The 16,458-nt window shown below is 48.7% G+C and overlaps 1 protein-coding gene across 3 annotated transcripts in view; it reads left to right on the top strand.

The window, feature by feature from the left end:
- Col4a2 (collagen type IV alpha 2 chain) overlaps window positions 1-16,458 on the top strand; it is a 134,070-nt gene that overhangs the window by 30,501 nt on the left and 87,111 nt on the right. For all 3 annotated transcript variants that reach the window (XM_057752424.1, XM_057752425.1, XM_057752423.1), the window contains exon 4: window positions 10,319-10,399. In XM_057752424.1, the coding sequence (XP_057608407.1) occupies window positions 10,319-10,399 (81 nt within the window). The remainder of the gene's footprint in view (window positions 1-10,318; window positions 10,400-16,458) is intronic.

Below are 16,458 nucleotides of genomic sequence, written 5' to 3'. Positions count from 1 at the left end.
GGCTCCTCCCAGGTGCTGGGCATATTAGCTTTGCTCACTTCTATGTGCCAATCACCACGGTCCTCACGCCCCTTCTCTTCCACGATGCCTCTGCTTTTCTTCACAAAGGCTGTTTTTAACTCATTGGGAGGTTACCATGTCTTTTTAAGCTCTGCTATTACTTTAATTGGCTTAATTTTATTAGAACCCTGGTGATGAAGTCAGAGGGTATGGCATGTGCCGCTCCACACTTCTTCCCATGTGCCTTGCTAGTTTTGCTGTGCGCAGTAGAATGCGAATAGCTTTCTGACAAGGTCATGTGATACGTTGTAGCAGAAATCCCTGTGCCTAAAAAGGGTGGGTAGGGATGGGAAGTGAAGCCAGTGTGGTCTGATTCCCTTTTCCCCAGTATGAGTGGCTGTTCCAGCTGAGTCTTGACTGCACACGGTGGTGGTGGAAGTGCAAAGGACATTCCAGGCTGGGGAACGGAACAGCGTGTACACGTTCTTCGGGGAAGATGCAGAGTCAGGGGTGTCCATGCTAGGTGCCTTTAAAGTCCTTGACATTCCATCACTGTGGGAAAATATTTTATGAAGTGTTCGGCTGGAGCTGAAAAAGGAAGGAGACTTGGGAAGTAGAGGAGGAGCAGAGCTGAGGTGGTAGCGATGGGAGAAGCAAGGGCATAGTCCCGGAGACCGACCAGAGTGGAGGGACTGAGAGGGTAAGCATGGAGCAGGCTGTCCTGTGGGCAGTGTGTGAGGTGACTGCTGACTAAAGGACTCTTACCAGAAGTACCCACCAGCCAGGTGTGGCTAGGGAAAGTGTGGGATGGAGGCAGTAGTTTCCAAAATTAGCCCATTGATAGACCCAACCAAGAAACTCCTAGAAATCAGAAAAATGACTTCAAACAGGAGGAGCTGGTATCTGCTCCGGCCGTTTTGGCTGTGTGTGCATACAACAGTGCCCCCCGAGGTGGCGGGTGTGTATGGGAAATTCCAGAACAGTACCAGCTGTGAAACAACCTTAGCAAGAGTGGCCTTAGGACCAGCGGTTAGGCCTGCTTCTCCAGTGTGCTGAGGGAGAGTGGCAGGACCTCTGTACCGCCCTAGCCACAGGTCTGGGGAGAAGGGGATAGAAGGAAGGTGCAGTGGGACTTGCCTCTGGCAGGACCAAAGGACACATTCTTGCTTGATGAGACTTTTGAGTTCGAGTCAGTCCTTGGAGGTAGGTAAACAAAGTACCCCCCCCACCCACACATACACATACACACACCCTTGTTCAGTTTGGAGTGTGGCCATAGATTCACACAGACACTCAAACTTCAATGAAAATAAATCTGTAGTTGCCTTAGCAACTGACCATGTTGCCATAGCAATTATAAGGGGCAGGTAACAGGATGGATTTTAGGAAGTCAGTAGGAATTAGAACTCTAAGGATGGCCTGGGGAGATGGTTCAGCAGCTAAAGAGCACTTGCTGCTCTTGCAAAGGATCTTGGTTCTCTTCCCATCACCCACATGGTACGGCTCACGACACTCACAACTTCAGGACCAGGAGAGCTGACAGCCCCGGCCTCTGTAGGCACCTCCACATATGTGCACACCCCCACAAACATACGTACACATCATTAAAATAATAAATAAATAGCCAGTGCCAGGCGTGAAAGAGCACAACTTTAATCCCTGCAGTCAGGAGGCAGAGGCAGGCAGATCTCTGTGAGTTCAAGACTAGCCTGGCCTACATAACTCCCTGAACACCTAAGGTGACCGCAAAACAAAAAAAAGCAAGAAAACAAGCAAAAAAGAGGAAGTCCATGGACAACAGCATTGAGACTTTGGATGCGACAGTGGGCTGGATTGAAGGCTCAGCAGTGAAAAGAGTGCACACCGTTCTGACAGAAGACCTGAGCTCAATTCCTAACACGCGTGTTAGGCAGCTCACAACCACCTCCAGCTCCAGCTCCAGGGAATCCTCTCCCTCCAGGGACACTCAGAGTCACGTGTGCATACACCCACACATACACTCATGAAGACATGGTAGTTAAAGATAACTAAACCTTAGAAGAAAGATACTAGATGCTGTGGAAACAAATACAGGCATTTCATATGGCAGTCAGAATACCCCTCGTGCCAGCTACCACCCGTATTTCCGGGGTTTTCCATGGTTCCCTGTGGGCTCTTTGGCCAGTTCCATCCCAGCTGACCACACCTGATTGGTCACCAGCTTTGCCTGACTCAGCCCAGCAGCCTCTGCCCAGGTCCACTACGTTCCAGACTCCTGGGAGAGATGACCCATCCCTCACCTAGCACTTAGTGAAGCCACACTGCAAGGGAGCCTGAACTCCTTGTAGGGACCCGGCTGCTCTCCAAAGCCAGGGAAGGAGTGCTTTTGGACAGGTGGCTAGGGGTAGCTTGTCAGTCATTGACACCTGCCTGGGCTTCTCCCTGCCTGCAGCAGCAGGACGAGGGGTGCACCTTCCTCCCCCTGTGAGAGGAGAGACACTCCATAAGGGAAACACATACACAGGAAGCAGCCCGAGGCAGGAGGAGCGTGCAACAGGAAATGCCAAGTTCCTCTCTCCTCCTCCAGCTGCCCAAGGCCAGCTTGTCTCCACCTGCAGCCCCGGCCCACCCACACCTGAGATCATCCCTAGCCCTAGGCCAGGTGTTTTCTGAGGCAGCGTCTGGCTCACCCATCCTTGGCTGGGGCTCAGCTCTCATTCCTGTGTCTGCAGCCCCAGGCCCATAAGCTAGGCTGTCTGTCTGTCTGTCTGACGTTAATGACCCTGGACTTGGACAGCAAAGAGTGTCTGAGAAGCAGTCAGTCAACCCTCAACTCCTGTGGGAGGGTGAGTGAACAGCCTCAGTTTGGAGTTCAGCACGGTTAGGGCAATCTCCACCCAGATGTCTTTCACGCCATCACTCACAGAGTGCCTAGATACCGTTACTCATGCGCAAGTCCACCAACCCGCAAGTCTGTCATCTAGCCCTTGTGAGCCATCACAGAATCAATGATGTGACTTGGGGAGCCTTCTGGAAGGTTCCTCTCCCATCTGTCAGGTTCCTGCTCTCAGCCTGTCCCACCCCCACTCCCCAACATGGCATCTCATGTTGCTTTGTCAAAAGCAAATCAGGTTTGGAAACCACCAGCTTGGAGTTGCCTTGGTGGCTATGTAGCTGAAGCTGTCTTTAAATTCCTGACCGTCCCGCCTCTACCTCCCAGAATGCATGTTGTTCCCCAGGGCTCACATGAGGCATATAAATATGCTGCCATGGAGACGAGAATGAGGACCAGTGAGCGCACCCATGGCTATGACCTTCATCCTGGAATCTCTGTACTCTCCAAGTTCCTGCCTCTCTTGTTCTTTAGAGCAGTCTGACCTCTCCCCTCCCCGTGAGACCTTCCATGCATGAATGCCCAAGACAACAGTGGCCGCACCACCCTGGAATCACTTGGTGCTTGGTGGGGAGCCATCCTTCCTGGCTATCGGTCCCCTAGGTGAGCAGAGAGAACATTTCTGCCCATCATCTGCCTTTCTCCCTAGCTGCCAATGGTCTCAGGCTGCCTTCGAGTGGCCGCACTCACTGAGCCGGCCTGAAACAAAGGCAAAGGAGTCGCTGGACCTCCAGGCCGCCCACTGGGTGTGCTGCTGCCATTTGTGTTTCCTTTCCATATACCTTGTCTTGCTAATACCATGTTGGAATTATTTCCTTAATTTCTAAAGCTGCATGTGCGGAAATGGCTTATACTTCCTGTTTTGATAAACTAATAGAAATGTACTGGGAACCTTGTTCCCAAGTTGGCTTTCTCCCCTTCGTTGGCCTGCTGGTGGGTTAAAGAAGTCTGTAAAACGCCCAGCTTGACTGGACTTGTGACAGAACAAAGACTTGTATAGATTATGCTGCCCACAAATGGGAACCATATTACCTTCGACAGTAAGACTTACCTCTGGTGTGGCTTAGAGTCAATTATTCAAAGATGCCTCTGCGGGGGAGGGTTGGGGTTAGAGGCTGGGGGCGACCGGTACCGAAATATCTGCAAGTTCCTTTCAAAGCGATTCTTTTTGGCTGGAGGTATACTGGCTTAAAAGAACTTCCTTTGGACAAGATGTTTCTTGGAACATGTGGAGGACAAAATATTCTTTGTTTTAGGACAGATGAGTTTTGTTCTTGGATCTTCATATAAATTTGAGTAATCATTCTTTATGCACAAGTCAAAAACAAGAGCCAGACTTTTCCCCCTTTCATTCACGTATGGCAGTGTCAGCTTTAGGTGACCCTCAAGTATGCGGGGACCTGGGTGCATTTGCGTCGATTTATGTCCTTCCTGGATGTGGCTGGTCTGCACAAGTAGCTAGAGAGATTGTCTTCAGGCCTCTAAATTCCCTGTTTGTTCTGCTTTCTGGTATTCAAGTCATTATTCAAAGATACCTTTCGGTGTCCTGAACATAAGTACTGCCGTGTCTCTGGGAGGAGCGGTGCTGGGTGGCTTGCACGACACTTGGGACCGAGCCCACCCTTTCTACCAGGCAAGGAGGAATCTGTCTGTCCCGTAGGACACAGTCCCTGGTGAAGGCAACATGATACTGTGTCTTGTCATTGGCCCTTAGCCGCTGGGATTGGAGCCCGAGCCAGCTCACTGTGGGACCGGATGTGCCCTTAATCTCACAGCTGCTAGCACCCATCTCTGCCCTGCCCCCCAACACACACATTCCATTTATAGATGGCAGAGCCAGAGAGCCAGCAACTTGAGCTATGACTTTGGAGCCTGAGAGGAGCCTGGTTCAGGAAGCTGGAGCCTGCCTTTCCTTACAAGGTGTTATGACTTCTGGGTTCCCAGAAGCAAAGGGCTTATAACAACCCAGCTCGTGCATCCAGAATGGTGTAAGAGTCCCCAGGATGAGAGTGATAAAGATGTGGAGAGTCTTAGATTCTTTTCAGAAGTAATGGTATCAAGATTCAGAGACTTCAAAGGATATATATATATATATATATATATATATATATATATATATATATATATCTCGAGTGAAAAATGCTGTCTAGAGTCTTCTACGCCAAACTCCAGGCCTTCGCTTTGCTACCTGCTGCTCTGTGATCCAGGTCATTCCCAAATCCTGTAACTTAAAACCATGCAGCCGTGGGCTGGAGAGATGGCTCAGAAGTTAAGAGCACTGGCTGATCTTCCAGAGGTCCTGAGTTCAATTCCAGCAACCATATGGTGGCTCACAATCATCTGTAATTTGATCTGGCTCCCTCTTCTGGCCTGCAGGCTGAACACTGTGTAATAATAAATAAATATTTAAAGAAAAAAAAACATGCAGCTGTGCTGGCTACCAATTCAGGGTGAGATATAGCTCAGCTGAGAGAGAGGAGCCCCAAAGGGCAGTATTTAAAAAGGAAAGGAAGGTCCCATGTTACGCTGATTGGAAATCCAGTGTCTGAGACCTGGGTTCCACGATTCTCCCAATTCCCCTAGGGAACAGGGAACAGGGGTCAGGGTCAGAAGGAGGAGTGAAGCAGTGTCCTAGGATGGACAGATTCAGGGTCCACTTAGCCAGGGACCCCACTGAACCTGGAGGAGATTCTTCTGCTCCAGCGAAGGGACCACTCATTGATGATGTCAGCCATGTTCAGACTGGTACGGCCATAGCTGGGCCCGTTCCTTGATGAGCTGGTCCTCTGGGCTCCTGTCCACACGATGTCTGCATGCAGCTTGGACTTGGAAATAACGTGAGGGAGGCGGGCTGCGGCCCATCCTTTTTTCTTTTTCTCTTTTTCATTTATTTATTTATTTATTTATTTATTTATTTATTTATTTATTTTTAAGACAGGGTTTCTCTGTGTAGCCGCGGCTGTCCTGGAGCTTGCTCTATAGACCAAACTGGCCTCACGAATCCACCTGCCTCCGTCTGCCCACCTGCCTTTGCCTGGGATTAAAGGCATGTGCCCCCTCCGCACAACAGCTGTGGCTGTTCTTATCTGTGTTCCTGACTGGCTCCACGTTCACACTCCACACTTAGGGTATCAGGGGCAGTGGGAGGACAGCTGTCATTTAGAGGTGACCTATTTGGTGACAATCCCTGTCTCTAATCTCAGCTCCATCCTCCTTAGCCTTACCCGGCAATTCACCACTGTGCCACTTGTCTTTCCGGCAGCTGTGGAGCTCTGCTCGCCTCCTAGCTGTCCACATGGTTTGCTCCTGGGAACCGCTTGCAGGAATTAGCCGCACTTCATGCCTCCTGTGGGTGCAGCCGGTCTCCTGCACATCTGCTATGGAAGCTCCATGCAGCGCTGTCTCATGGCTCCAGGCTTGACATTGCTTCCGCATTGCTGAGGCTCCACAATACAGCATACATCCAAAGCTGACAAGGAGTGGATATTCGTGTCCCCTCCCCTCCCCTAACAGTCATGTCCAGTCTTCTGCCATGTTGGCAGGGCTGGGATCCTAGATAGGGCTCAGTGTCCAGTGTAGCAGGTGTTGGGATGGCTAGCGTGATTTCTTCAGGAAGGAGTTGATGATTGGCATCTCTAATTCTTGTTGAGTTTGGTAAGGGGACCCACAGATGGATGCTGCAAGGCAGTCTCCATACGGTGAACACAGGGACAAGTGCCAAGAGGTACAGTTATACCCAACACCTGCTTGTTACTGGCTCAGTGTCCCAGCTACTTTCTTCCACAAAACATGTACCAGAATTTAAACGATGTGGATTTAGGCACAGATGTGTTTATTTTGCCAATCTTCTCTAGTTACTCACATACCATGAAGGCAGGGACTGTGTGCAATATGTCCACTTTACACCAGAGCCCAGCATAGTCCAAAGTCCAAAGTCAGTGTTTAGCAAAGGATGAGACAGCGGGTGGTCTGTCTGAGTGAGTGCCTCAGTGAGCAAGGGTGCGTAAGTGCAAGTGAGGAGTTTGTGGTTGCACATGCATGTATAAGTGGGGAATGAGTGTGCATGAGTGTGTAAGTGTGAAAGTCTATGAGAGAGTCAGTGGGTGAGTGCGGAGTGAGTGACCTGGTCAAGGGAAAGCTAGTGATTGGCTCCAGCCACCCGTGCAGCGAGCGTCCAGATAATTTGCAGCTGGAGGGCCAGATACTCTCGCGTGGTTCAACCAGCCCACAACACAGGCTCCTTACTGGTCCCAGGATCTCACAGGAGGAGCGACTTCAGAGTAGACACAAACACATGAGGCTGGTGGCTCAGGATTTTGTGGCCACTTCTGTGGCTTCGCCAGTGTAACTACAACCCTCTCTCCAGAACCACGCGTCGTGTTCACCCTGGGATTAAGACAGTCCACTAAGCAGAGTGTCCGCTCACCCGAAGAGATGTGTGCAGTCACAACACATGGTGAGCATGTGGGAGCCCCACCCTAGGAACTCCATCTTAGCAGTGTATTGGCCAGGTACTCCTGGGACCCTTGTTTAACCTGTGATTGTAAAGGGGAAATACAAAGAGCTTAAAGAGGACTCAAAAGGCTACACAGGGGGGAACTCACTCTTGTGAAGGTGGAAATAAAGTTCAGGATGGTTCAGCAGGCTCCCAAGACGGTCAAGTGGGAAGAACCCACCATTTTTATTAAGTACTTGGTAACAATTAGGATGATGATTTGACCTTGAATAGTGCTGAGCTGTGGATTAAAGAATCTGATTCAAAGCGGAGAGTGGCGGGGCTTGTGTGAGCTTTCGGTGTTCCTTCTGAGGTGTAGGGAAAGGTGTTCAGGCACAGAGCCCACACAGAAGCTCTCCTCTTTCTCATCCATGGTCTCAGGAAGGCATTCATATCTTGAGAATGTTCCAGAGTCCTACTTCCTGTTAGGAGAATGCAGTAGTTTGGTCCAGAGACGTGTCCGGTCTCTAAGAGTCTGTCTGGAGTACATGCCCTGCCCCAATGTGTCAATATTTCTGTTTGTCCTAGAAACCCAACACTCCACTCGATGTCTTGAGGGCTCTTGTAGATGCTGGAATTCACAAGAGAACCCCTGAAGGGCAGGTGAGGTGGCTAGAAAGGCCATGACAAACTGGTCTGGTGTCTAAGGGGCCGCCTCCCGGTACTGTGTTTGGTTCTCACCACATGAGACAGGTGTTGCTCATTTCTACAATCCAACCCTAACCCTCAAACCAGAGAGCCTGTTGGATCAATTTGAAACCTTTAAGATCATTTCAGCCATTGATTTATATTTAGGGATTTGGCAAGTAGCTCTAAAATCAAAATTAAAAACATGATGTGAAACAGCAGATCAAGAGTATGAGCAACAGGTTTGTCCCTTTCGCACTGAAGACTTCCCGATGCTTTCTGAACAGCTACTGGGTGAATTATAGGTAAATGCAGCACAGTTGCCAAGGTATCTGCCTGGTCATGTCATAGTCACACATAATAAGACATGAGTGGGGTGGCCCATCCAGACTCGTGCCTCAGTACCAGGGCCTTCTAGGAAACCCACACTTCAATATCTACCTTGTTTCTAGAAATCTCACCTTCAAAACCTGGACTTGAGGAGCCACAGTGTAGATGTGCACCAAAGCCACAAAAAAAGAACTAGTAAAAACATAGATTTGTGTTTTAAAGGCATAAAAGAATTGTATATACATTTACACTTACACCATGTACCTCCTGTTGTTTTATTGCCTCGAAAAGAGTTCTGGGGGGAATTGCTTTTTAAAAGATTTGAGAAGGTTGGGCCTTTTCGGAGTTCATCAGACAGCAGATTAGGTAGAGAATTATTATCAAGGTTGCAACCGCAGGGCTGTGGAGTGAGACCTCAGCTAGGAAATGCTCAGCCAACAAGAAAACCTTGTCTGGACAAAAAGAGCCTGAGGGCTTGCAGATCCCCAAGGTGGACTGTGGCCAGGTGGTGCTGAGTCAGATGCCTCCGGGGGCCTCCACACCCCGTGCAGTGTGCATGAAACCTGGACTCTGCAAGACCTGGGAAGGTCCGAGGTGATACCATTGGCATCTCCACAGGGAGACCTAGAAGAATGGGAACACAGAGGGCAGGCTTGTGTCCTGAGACTTACATCTCCCAGTGACCTTTTGCTAAGTCTCTGAGACTTAGCCCACAGTGAAATCTCAGCAGTGGGGCTCATCAGGTAAAGGCACTGGCCGAGTCCAGTCCTAGAAGGAGAGAGCCGATGCCCACAAGCTGTGCACTGACCTCCTGGGACAATGCACAGGGACACAAGAATAAATAAGTGTATCAAAAGCTTTAATTCTGTGGTTAAAACCTTTCAGTGTTAGAGGAATACTATCATCTGCTGGGCTCACGTGCATAAAGTTTGGTTAAGTGAGTGGCAGAAGCCTTGTCTACCGTACACAATTACAGGGTCCCTTAGGTGTAACTGCCTACATCTCGGCTCTGTGAGTTGGCTGGCATCAGACTGTGGCCAAGATAGAACAGGCTGAGTTGTGTTGACTTCTGTCCTGCTCCAGCACGCAGAAGGGCTGTACCAACCCATCTGTAGGGGACTGTGGGGACCACAGCGGATGCTTGGCTAGTAAGAAGAGAAGAAAGGGAGTCAGGGTACTTGTCATTTCCTACGTCCTGTGGGCATGGTCTGAAAGGGAAGTCCAGGCTCCTGGCTGTGTGACCCAGGCTCCACCATCCAGAAGCCAGCAGCTAACCAGTCCAGCACTTAGGAAAGGCTCATTCCTCAGTTTCTCCTCCTCACAGAGAGCCTGAGGAGGTGGGCGGGGCGGCGGGGAGAAGGTGCATCTCAACTTTCCTGCCAATGCACACCAGCTGAGTTGCAGGTGCTGTTGGGGGTATTTGCCAACTCTGCCTCCTCACAGGCACCTCCTTTTTTGTCTCATTGATATTCCATGGTAGGAGTTGGGGTATCGTACCAATGCCTCTCCCATGGATCACTTGCCTTCAAAGTGTGCCCTGAATCTCCCCATATCACTGAGGATCTGCCTATTGGGCCCTGGGATGGTGCTTCCCTGCCCAGCCCTGGGTCTGAGGAACGTTTCTTTTGACCCTCAAGTCCGGGTCCTAGCTCAACATCCAGAGTCAGTGGTTTCTTTAGTTGCCTGCAGAGTGTACTGTGCCAGCAGCAACCCTGTGCACCTGGGAACTTCTGGGACCAGGCTGCACCTTTGTCTCACTCAGGGCAGCACACATGCCACAGTGATGTGGGGTGTGGCCAGCAGTGAGACAGCTCAGGACAATGTGGTGGTTGGGGACCCTGTCCCTTCTATGCAGTTCTGCTGGGAACCCACAGATGTTCTAAGCTGGGCTTGTGGGCCATTTTGGATGGTGGCTCGACCTTAGAGTAGAAAGTACTCGCAACAGGATAAATGTCATTCATAAGAAAACTCTGTCTTCTGTCTGGCTTCCACAGGGGGTGAAGAAGCTGGATGTGCCCTGCGGAGGGAGAGACTGCAGCGGCGGCTGCCAGTGCTACCCTGAGAAAGGAGCGCGGGTAAGTCACAACAGAGTCGGATAATATTTCTTGATGCTGTTTGAAGTGCCTTGAATTGCCCAGTTTGATAACACTTTACTATGACACAGTACAACTGGTCCCCTTACATCGTGCAGTAAGTCACAAAATGGGCTCCATAGGAACTACACTTCTTTCCAATTTCTCTTGGTGATTAATACAGGCAAGCACAGACGTCCCTAGGTAGCCACGGGGGGGGGGGGGGGGGGGGCGGAGCTTAGTTCCAGAGACCCTAGGGACCACAACCCGAGAACGCTCAAGTTCCTTATATAAAAGCCTGTGACCTAGGCTTGCCCTCCCTTGTGGTGAAGTCTAAGGATTATTGCAACAATGTATGCAAGCATAAGACAATCACATGACTTATTGTGATTTTAGGGAAGAATGTTGCGCAGGCACCACTGTTTGGTTTTTAAGATTAATTTGTGTATGTGTGATTAATACAGTGATATTGTAAACTCGTGTTTTACATATGCAAATATTTTATAAACATATTGCATTATATGAAGAAAAGCATGGTTGCCCAGTGATACAGTGTGGGTGTGTGTAAACTTGAGAGCTTTGGGAATTGCACCAGGGAAAGGAATCCCACGAAACCACTCATGCCCTGAGTGTGCTTGATGAGGGTGATTTCCTCAACAAGTAAGGAGAAGGTCACCGAGTGATTGCCATGGCACCCAGTAGGCAGTGGGTTTAGTGTCTTCCTTCAGTCTTCAGGTGATTGCTTTTGCTCTGTTGCCTTTAAAACTGATAGTTTGTTTTTAGGATTACTTTTATATTTTTTGTTTTATGTGTAAGAATATTTACGTGTATGTGTGTATGTGTACAACCTGTGTGCAGTGCTCACAGAGGCCAGAAGAGGGCGTCACATATCCCAGAATTGTGTTTACAGACAGTTGTGAGCCAAAACATTTGTGCTAGGACTAAATCCTGGGTCCTCTATAAGAGCATAAGGTGTTATAGCTGATAAGCTATGTTAAGATAAGCTAATGCATTCTTTTTAAAAAGGTATGTGTGTATCCTATTCTTCTTTAGGCAAAGTGTATTTTTTGACATTATCATAACTTACCCACAATGTGCTATGACCACACACTCCCCAGATTTTAATTCTTAAAATCTTATAAGATATAATTAAATTATATTTCCTTTTTTTAAAGGGAGGTATCTTTTCACTGGGGTGGAGTTCAGTGTTGGATCATTTGCTGAGCATCCATGAGGTCCTAGGCTTGGGCCAACAGCCAGCTTGCGTGCATGGGCTGTGAGGGGTGGTGCTCCACAGGGCCACCCTATGTCTGCCACATTCGTCACCTTTGCTTCACCAGTGCAGCTGGATAGCAGCCGGGAATGCTTGTCACTTGTCCTACGATTGTCTCTCACAATGGCTTTTGATTCTCCAGTGACTTTCACCCAGATCCATCCCCAAGTCAGCATTTAGGGTGTTCCCATCCTCTTCTGCAATGTCATTTCCCAGTGTCCCTCACTAAGTAAGCACCTGGGTCTGGTTTAGCCGTGGCCACATAAAGTGACAAACTGACTCTTCCCTTAACTTGGCCTGTCTGGTCATCAGAACTTAGGCTTAGATGGCTTTCTTGTCATGGTTAAGACTGAGGAAATGATGCTCACCACGGGGCCTCACCTCAGTGTTGCCCTCTCGGGCTCAGGTGGCCAGTCACATGGCAGGGTACACTCCCATGCTTGGTTCTAACTAGATTCTATCTCATCCTTGCACCTTTGAGGGGATAGAAGGCACCGGAGAACTTCTGGCAGGCTCAGTTAGCACACAAGACGTTAGTGGAGTGTATCACATACGTCACAGAATAAAGCAGAGCCAACAGGAAAACTGGTAATGATACTATGTGTGTCGCCAAAGATGTCACTGGGCGCTTCACCAAGGATATTTCCTTCCCCGGGCCAGCTGAGTCTGTTCACCACAAATGATGAAGATTTAGAATCTGTTTCCGTGTTATAAATCAGGTGTATGCACGCAGACAGGACCTTCATAACATAGTCACCCGTACATATATCTGCAGAAAGCAAGGCTACTTCTGAACTGCTTTGGGTTCAATAATATTTTTATTAAATAATGTAATTGTAAAAATAGCATTAGGGCGGAGTCTGTTGTCCAGAGAGCCTGTGCATGGTGTGTTCTTTCCCACAGTTTCCCCTGGGGTCACTTACCATATATTTCCCTACGGTGCTACTGTAGCCGCCACACAGCCTGCAGACTGCCTCCCTGCAGACTGTGCTCCTCTGACTCGGCCTTATATGGACATGGCACCCTCGTTACTGTGTTCTCACCATGGTGACAGCCAACAGCAGAAACCCTGTCACTGGATAACTTTTGGGCTCCAAGGAGAAATCACAAATGCACTGTGGTTCAGTTCCAAGACAACGCTCTAGTTACAAAGTGAATGGGCTTGTGCAAAATGCATAGAACACAATTCTCCACCCTCTGTGCTGAACTGCAGGGAGGGGGTCATTGCTTCCCACAGGCAGAGCCACCAACCTCTAGAAAATTCCATGGTAGAGTAGGGCAGGAACTGCAGCGGAGCCCTCTGTCCCGCCTCACTCCCTGGTCAGAGCAGGATCTAACCTTCCTCTTCCTGTGAATTACGGCGCATACAGCTCTAACAGATGGTTTAAGACCTCCTAACCTGTCCTATCTCCTCACACACTGTGAAGCCAGAGGCGGCTTAGTAGGAAACACGGAGCAAATCCCATCACAGAATGTTGTCCAAAGCCACGGTGTCACCACCGTCTAAGAGGTAAAGACAGTTTGGCCGGGCTCCTTCACCCTCCAAAGTTGGTCCAAAGCAGTGGTTCTCAACCTTCCTAATGCTGTGACCCTTTAATACAGTTCCTCGTGTTGTGGTGACCCCAACTATAAAATTATTTTCATTGCTCCTTCATAACTGTAATTTTGCTGCTGTTAGGAGTTGTAATGTAGGTATTTTTGGAGATAGAGGCTTGTTGATGGGGGGAGGGGATCATGACCCACAGGTTGAGAATCACTTTCTCAGTGAGGTTGATTTTAGTTTGTTTTTTAGTTAGCCAGTTTTTTTAGTTATCCTCTAACATGTAATGTTTGACCATGAGTTCTGATCAAGTCATTAATTCAATTTAATTTTTTTTAATTTTTAAAATTTTGCTATCATGTGTGCATGCTGTAGAGGTGATGCTCAAGGCCGCAGGAAATGCCTTCCTGCCGCAGTTTTCATCCTAAGAATCTCCCACCACAGCCATGGGGCCCGGTTCTGGGGTCAAATAGTTCTTAACCTTCCGGGACTCTGAATCTAGCAGTGTAAGTTCAAGTGAGAGAACTCAGGAAAAATGAAGGAAATAGTGTCTGGTTTTGGTGGTCCAGGCCTTTAATTCCAGCAGAGGCCAGTGGCTCTCTGAGTTCGAAGCCAGCCTGGTCTACATAGTGAGTTCCAGGCCAGCCAGGGCTACATAGTGAGATTCAGGCTTAAAAGAAAAGAAACACAGTAGGGAAGAAGGTCTTGTCATTGGGTCTTTGCCGCTGTTTGTCGAGGAGCAGAAACTCTGAGATGATAAAAACCCCTGGATCAGGAACAGAAAGGACAGAGCCCATGGCAGCTGGGAGCAGCCAGTCATTGGTCTGCTCTCTGAGTGAGCTGTATCTTCTTCCTTTTCCAATATGAGGCTCCATGTGTCTCTCTAATGAGACCCCTGTCTGTCAAGTGGCTTCCATACAGGTAACCCTGTAATCTAACCACCAGCAGCACACAGGGACTTTTGAGCAACAGGGCTTGTGGAGAGATGTTGAGATGAGCTAATCTTGCTACAAGGGAAGGCCACTGTTTCAAATAATCCCCTCTACTGTATCCCAATATGACAATATTTAATGTCAGAAGATGATGGAAACACTATCCAGGATTTGATAGCCAAGAAAGACTAACATGGAGCTCCATCCAAAACAAAACAAAACAAAAAAAAAAAAAAAACACAGCCAGGCATGATGGCACACAGCTGTAATCCCAGCATTAGGAGATGGAGGCAAGAGAAACATGAGTTCAAGGTCAGTGTGGGCTAAATGAAGAAAAAAGATACATTGCTAAAAGAGAAAATGTTGACATAGCTTCTCTGAGCAGAGTCACACAACAGCACAGCGGGAAGAATGCAGTGGTTGACAGACAGCGTATTCAGAAGCAGGAGGTGGCTGAGTAACAGCTCACACCTAGCACACACATGGTTCAATTATCCTACACACACACACACACACACAGAAAAAATGCATCTCCGTTATCCTTGAAGCCATCATCTCTGGACCTGAACCATAATAAGCTTTACTCTAGATTTTGGTCCTACCAACAAAATGCATTAATAAAGGGAAATGGGGCAATCTTTGGTGAAGTGCATTGGCTGTAACAGACGTCATTCACATCATGGCTGTTCGCTGTAGCAGCAAAGCCGGTGCCTGATAAACAGCAGACTGGTGACAACCCAGGGCAAAGACGAGGCCATGTGCAGTGGCCGACAGATGAGGTGGGGGTCGTCCTCAAGAACTGCGATGTTTCTGTGTGCTGTTTACACCTCCTCTTTCTGCTTAACTCCGTTTGCTTATATATCCTGAAAATACATGAGCGGCACTTCTCTCGTGATGAAAACTTAAATATCTTGACTCCTGGCACTGCTAAGGCGAGAAAGCCGCTCCAGAGCTGAGTCCACTTCACATCCTTCCTGAGCCCTACAGCCCTGGAGATCCAGAGAGAGCCACAAGCCAACCCTAGAGAAGGAATTTTCTAGCTCAGAGGAGGCAGCAAAGTGGAGAGAGAAATTAAAACCCTTTTGTTGCCTGGTTCCTGGTGGTAGATGTTTTCTGAAAAACAGGGTAGAAAATAGACATTGATTCGGATGTTCTAAGGCATAGAAATGAGCCAGTAGCTGGCACCGGTGGAGAAGGCCCATCTGAGAGTTCACAGCACTCTTCCACAGGGACTCACATCCATGTGACCCACGAACTAAGAAGGGCAACACAGTGACAGCCGGTATCCACCGGTTCCCACAGACTGTTGTTAACTGAAGTAAAAGGGAGCCTCTTGTAAGTCAGACAAGAGCTCTGGCCTCAGACAGCTTCCCTTCCCCGCCTCTCCATGGAATGTTTTGACAAGCTGGGCATTAAGGCATTTTCCCAAGGGCATTCAAGCATTCTTCACTCCTGCGAGGGGAAGGTGAGCTGCTGTCAAGGTCATTTGTTTCTTTTCTACATTTCTAGTTCACGTTTAACAATTACAGGGTTTCTTAAAATCCCAAAGTTATGGGAAGATGTTGCGAGGTGTTGTATGTACCTTCTGTGGCTTTATGTCCCTCAGGCAGCAGCTGACATGGTTGGGTCTGAACATGGAAGGGGTGACACCATGTGTCTGCCAGTCCAGTTGGCCACAGAGACCTTTCAGAGTCGTCTGTGCAAGGCTCCGCTTGCACATCCGTGGCTGGGCTTCTGTCCGGTGTCGGCAGTACTGAAGAGAAGCTAGGAGTGTGTGCCGTTACAAAGTTACTCTCCTTGTTTTCCTTTAGATACATTAAAACAATAACCAGGGGAAACTACGGCAGGAATGACCCAACCACACAATTCTTTACGCTTTCCTTTCCCAGGGGCCTTTTTAACTGACTCTTCCTCCATGCACACACACAATGGGTACTGGGAAACAGGAAATAAGACCCTGTCCTAGATTCTCCATTTTTACCACAGTGATAATTACTTTCTTCAGTATCCCAAGGGTTAGGAGGCCACATCCATCTTATGTTTGTCTTTGGCATTGGGGCAGATACTAAATTAATTTATTGTTGATGGTCTTGGTCATTTTGGAATTGTCCTGAGACGCTGCTCAACCTGTGGCCCTGAGCCGCCTTCAGTGCTCAGCCCCCTGGCATCCCCACCCAGGCTACGTTGCTGTAGGGGAGACAAGCCGCCATTCAAGTGACCAAATGTCTGACTCATACGGGAAGCACAAAGCAGCCTTCCAAAGGCCACATGTCCCCACTGATTAGAAAGATCAAAATATCCCTGTCCCTTGCCTCCG

Source organism: Chionomys nivalis, chromosome 20 (genome assembly GCF_950005125.1).
Source record: "Chionomys nivalis chromosome 20, mChiNiv1.1, whole genome shotgun sequence".
In the NCBI taxonomy this organism is placed as follows: Eukaryota; Metazoa; Chordata; class Mammalia; order Rodentia; family Cricetidae; genus Chionomys; species Chionomys nivalis.
This window is presented reverse-complemented; position numbering and strand designations above follow the sequence as displayed.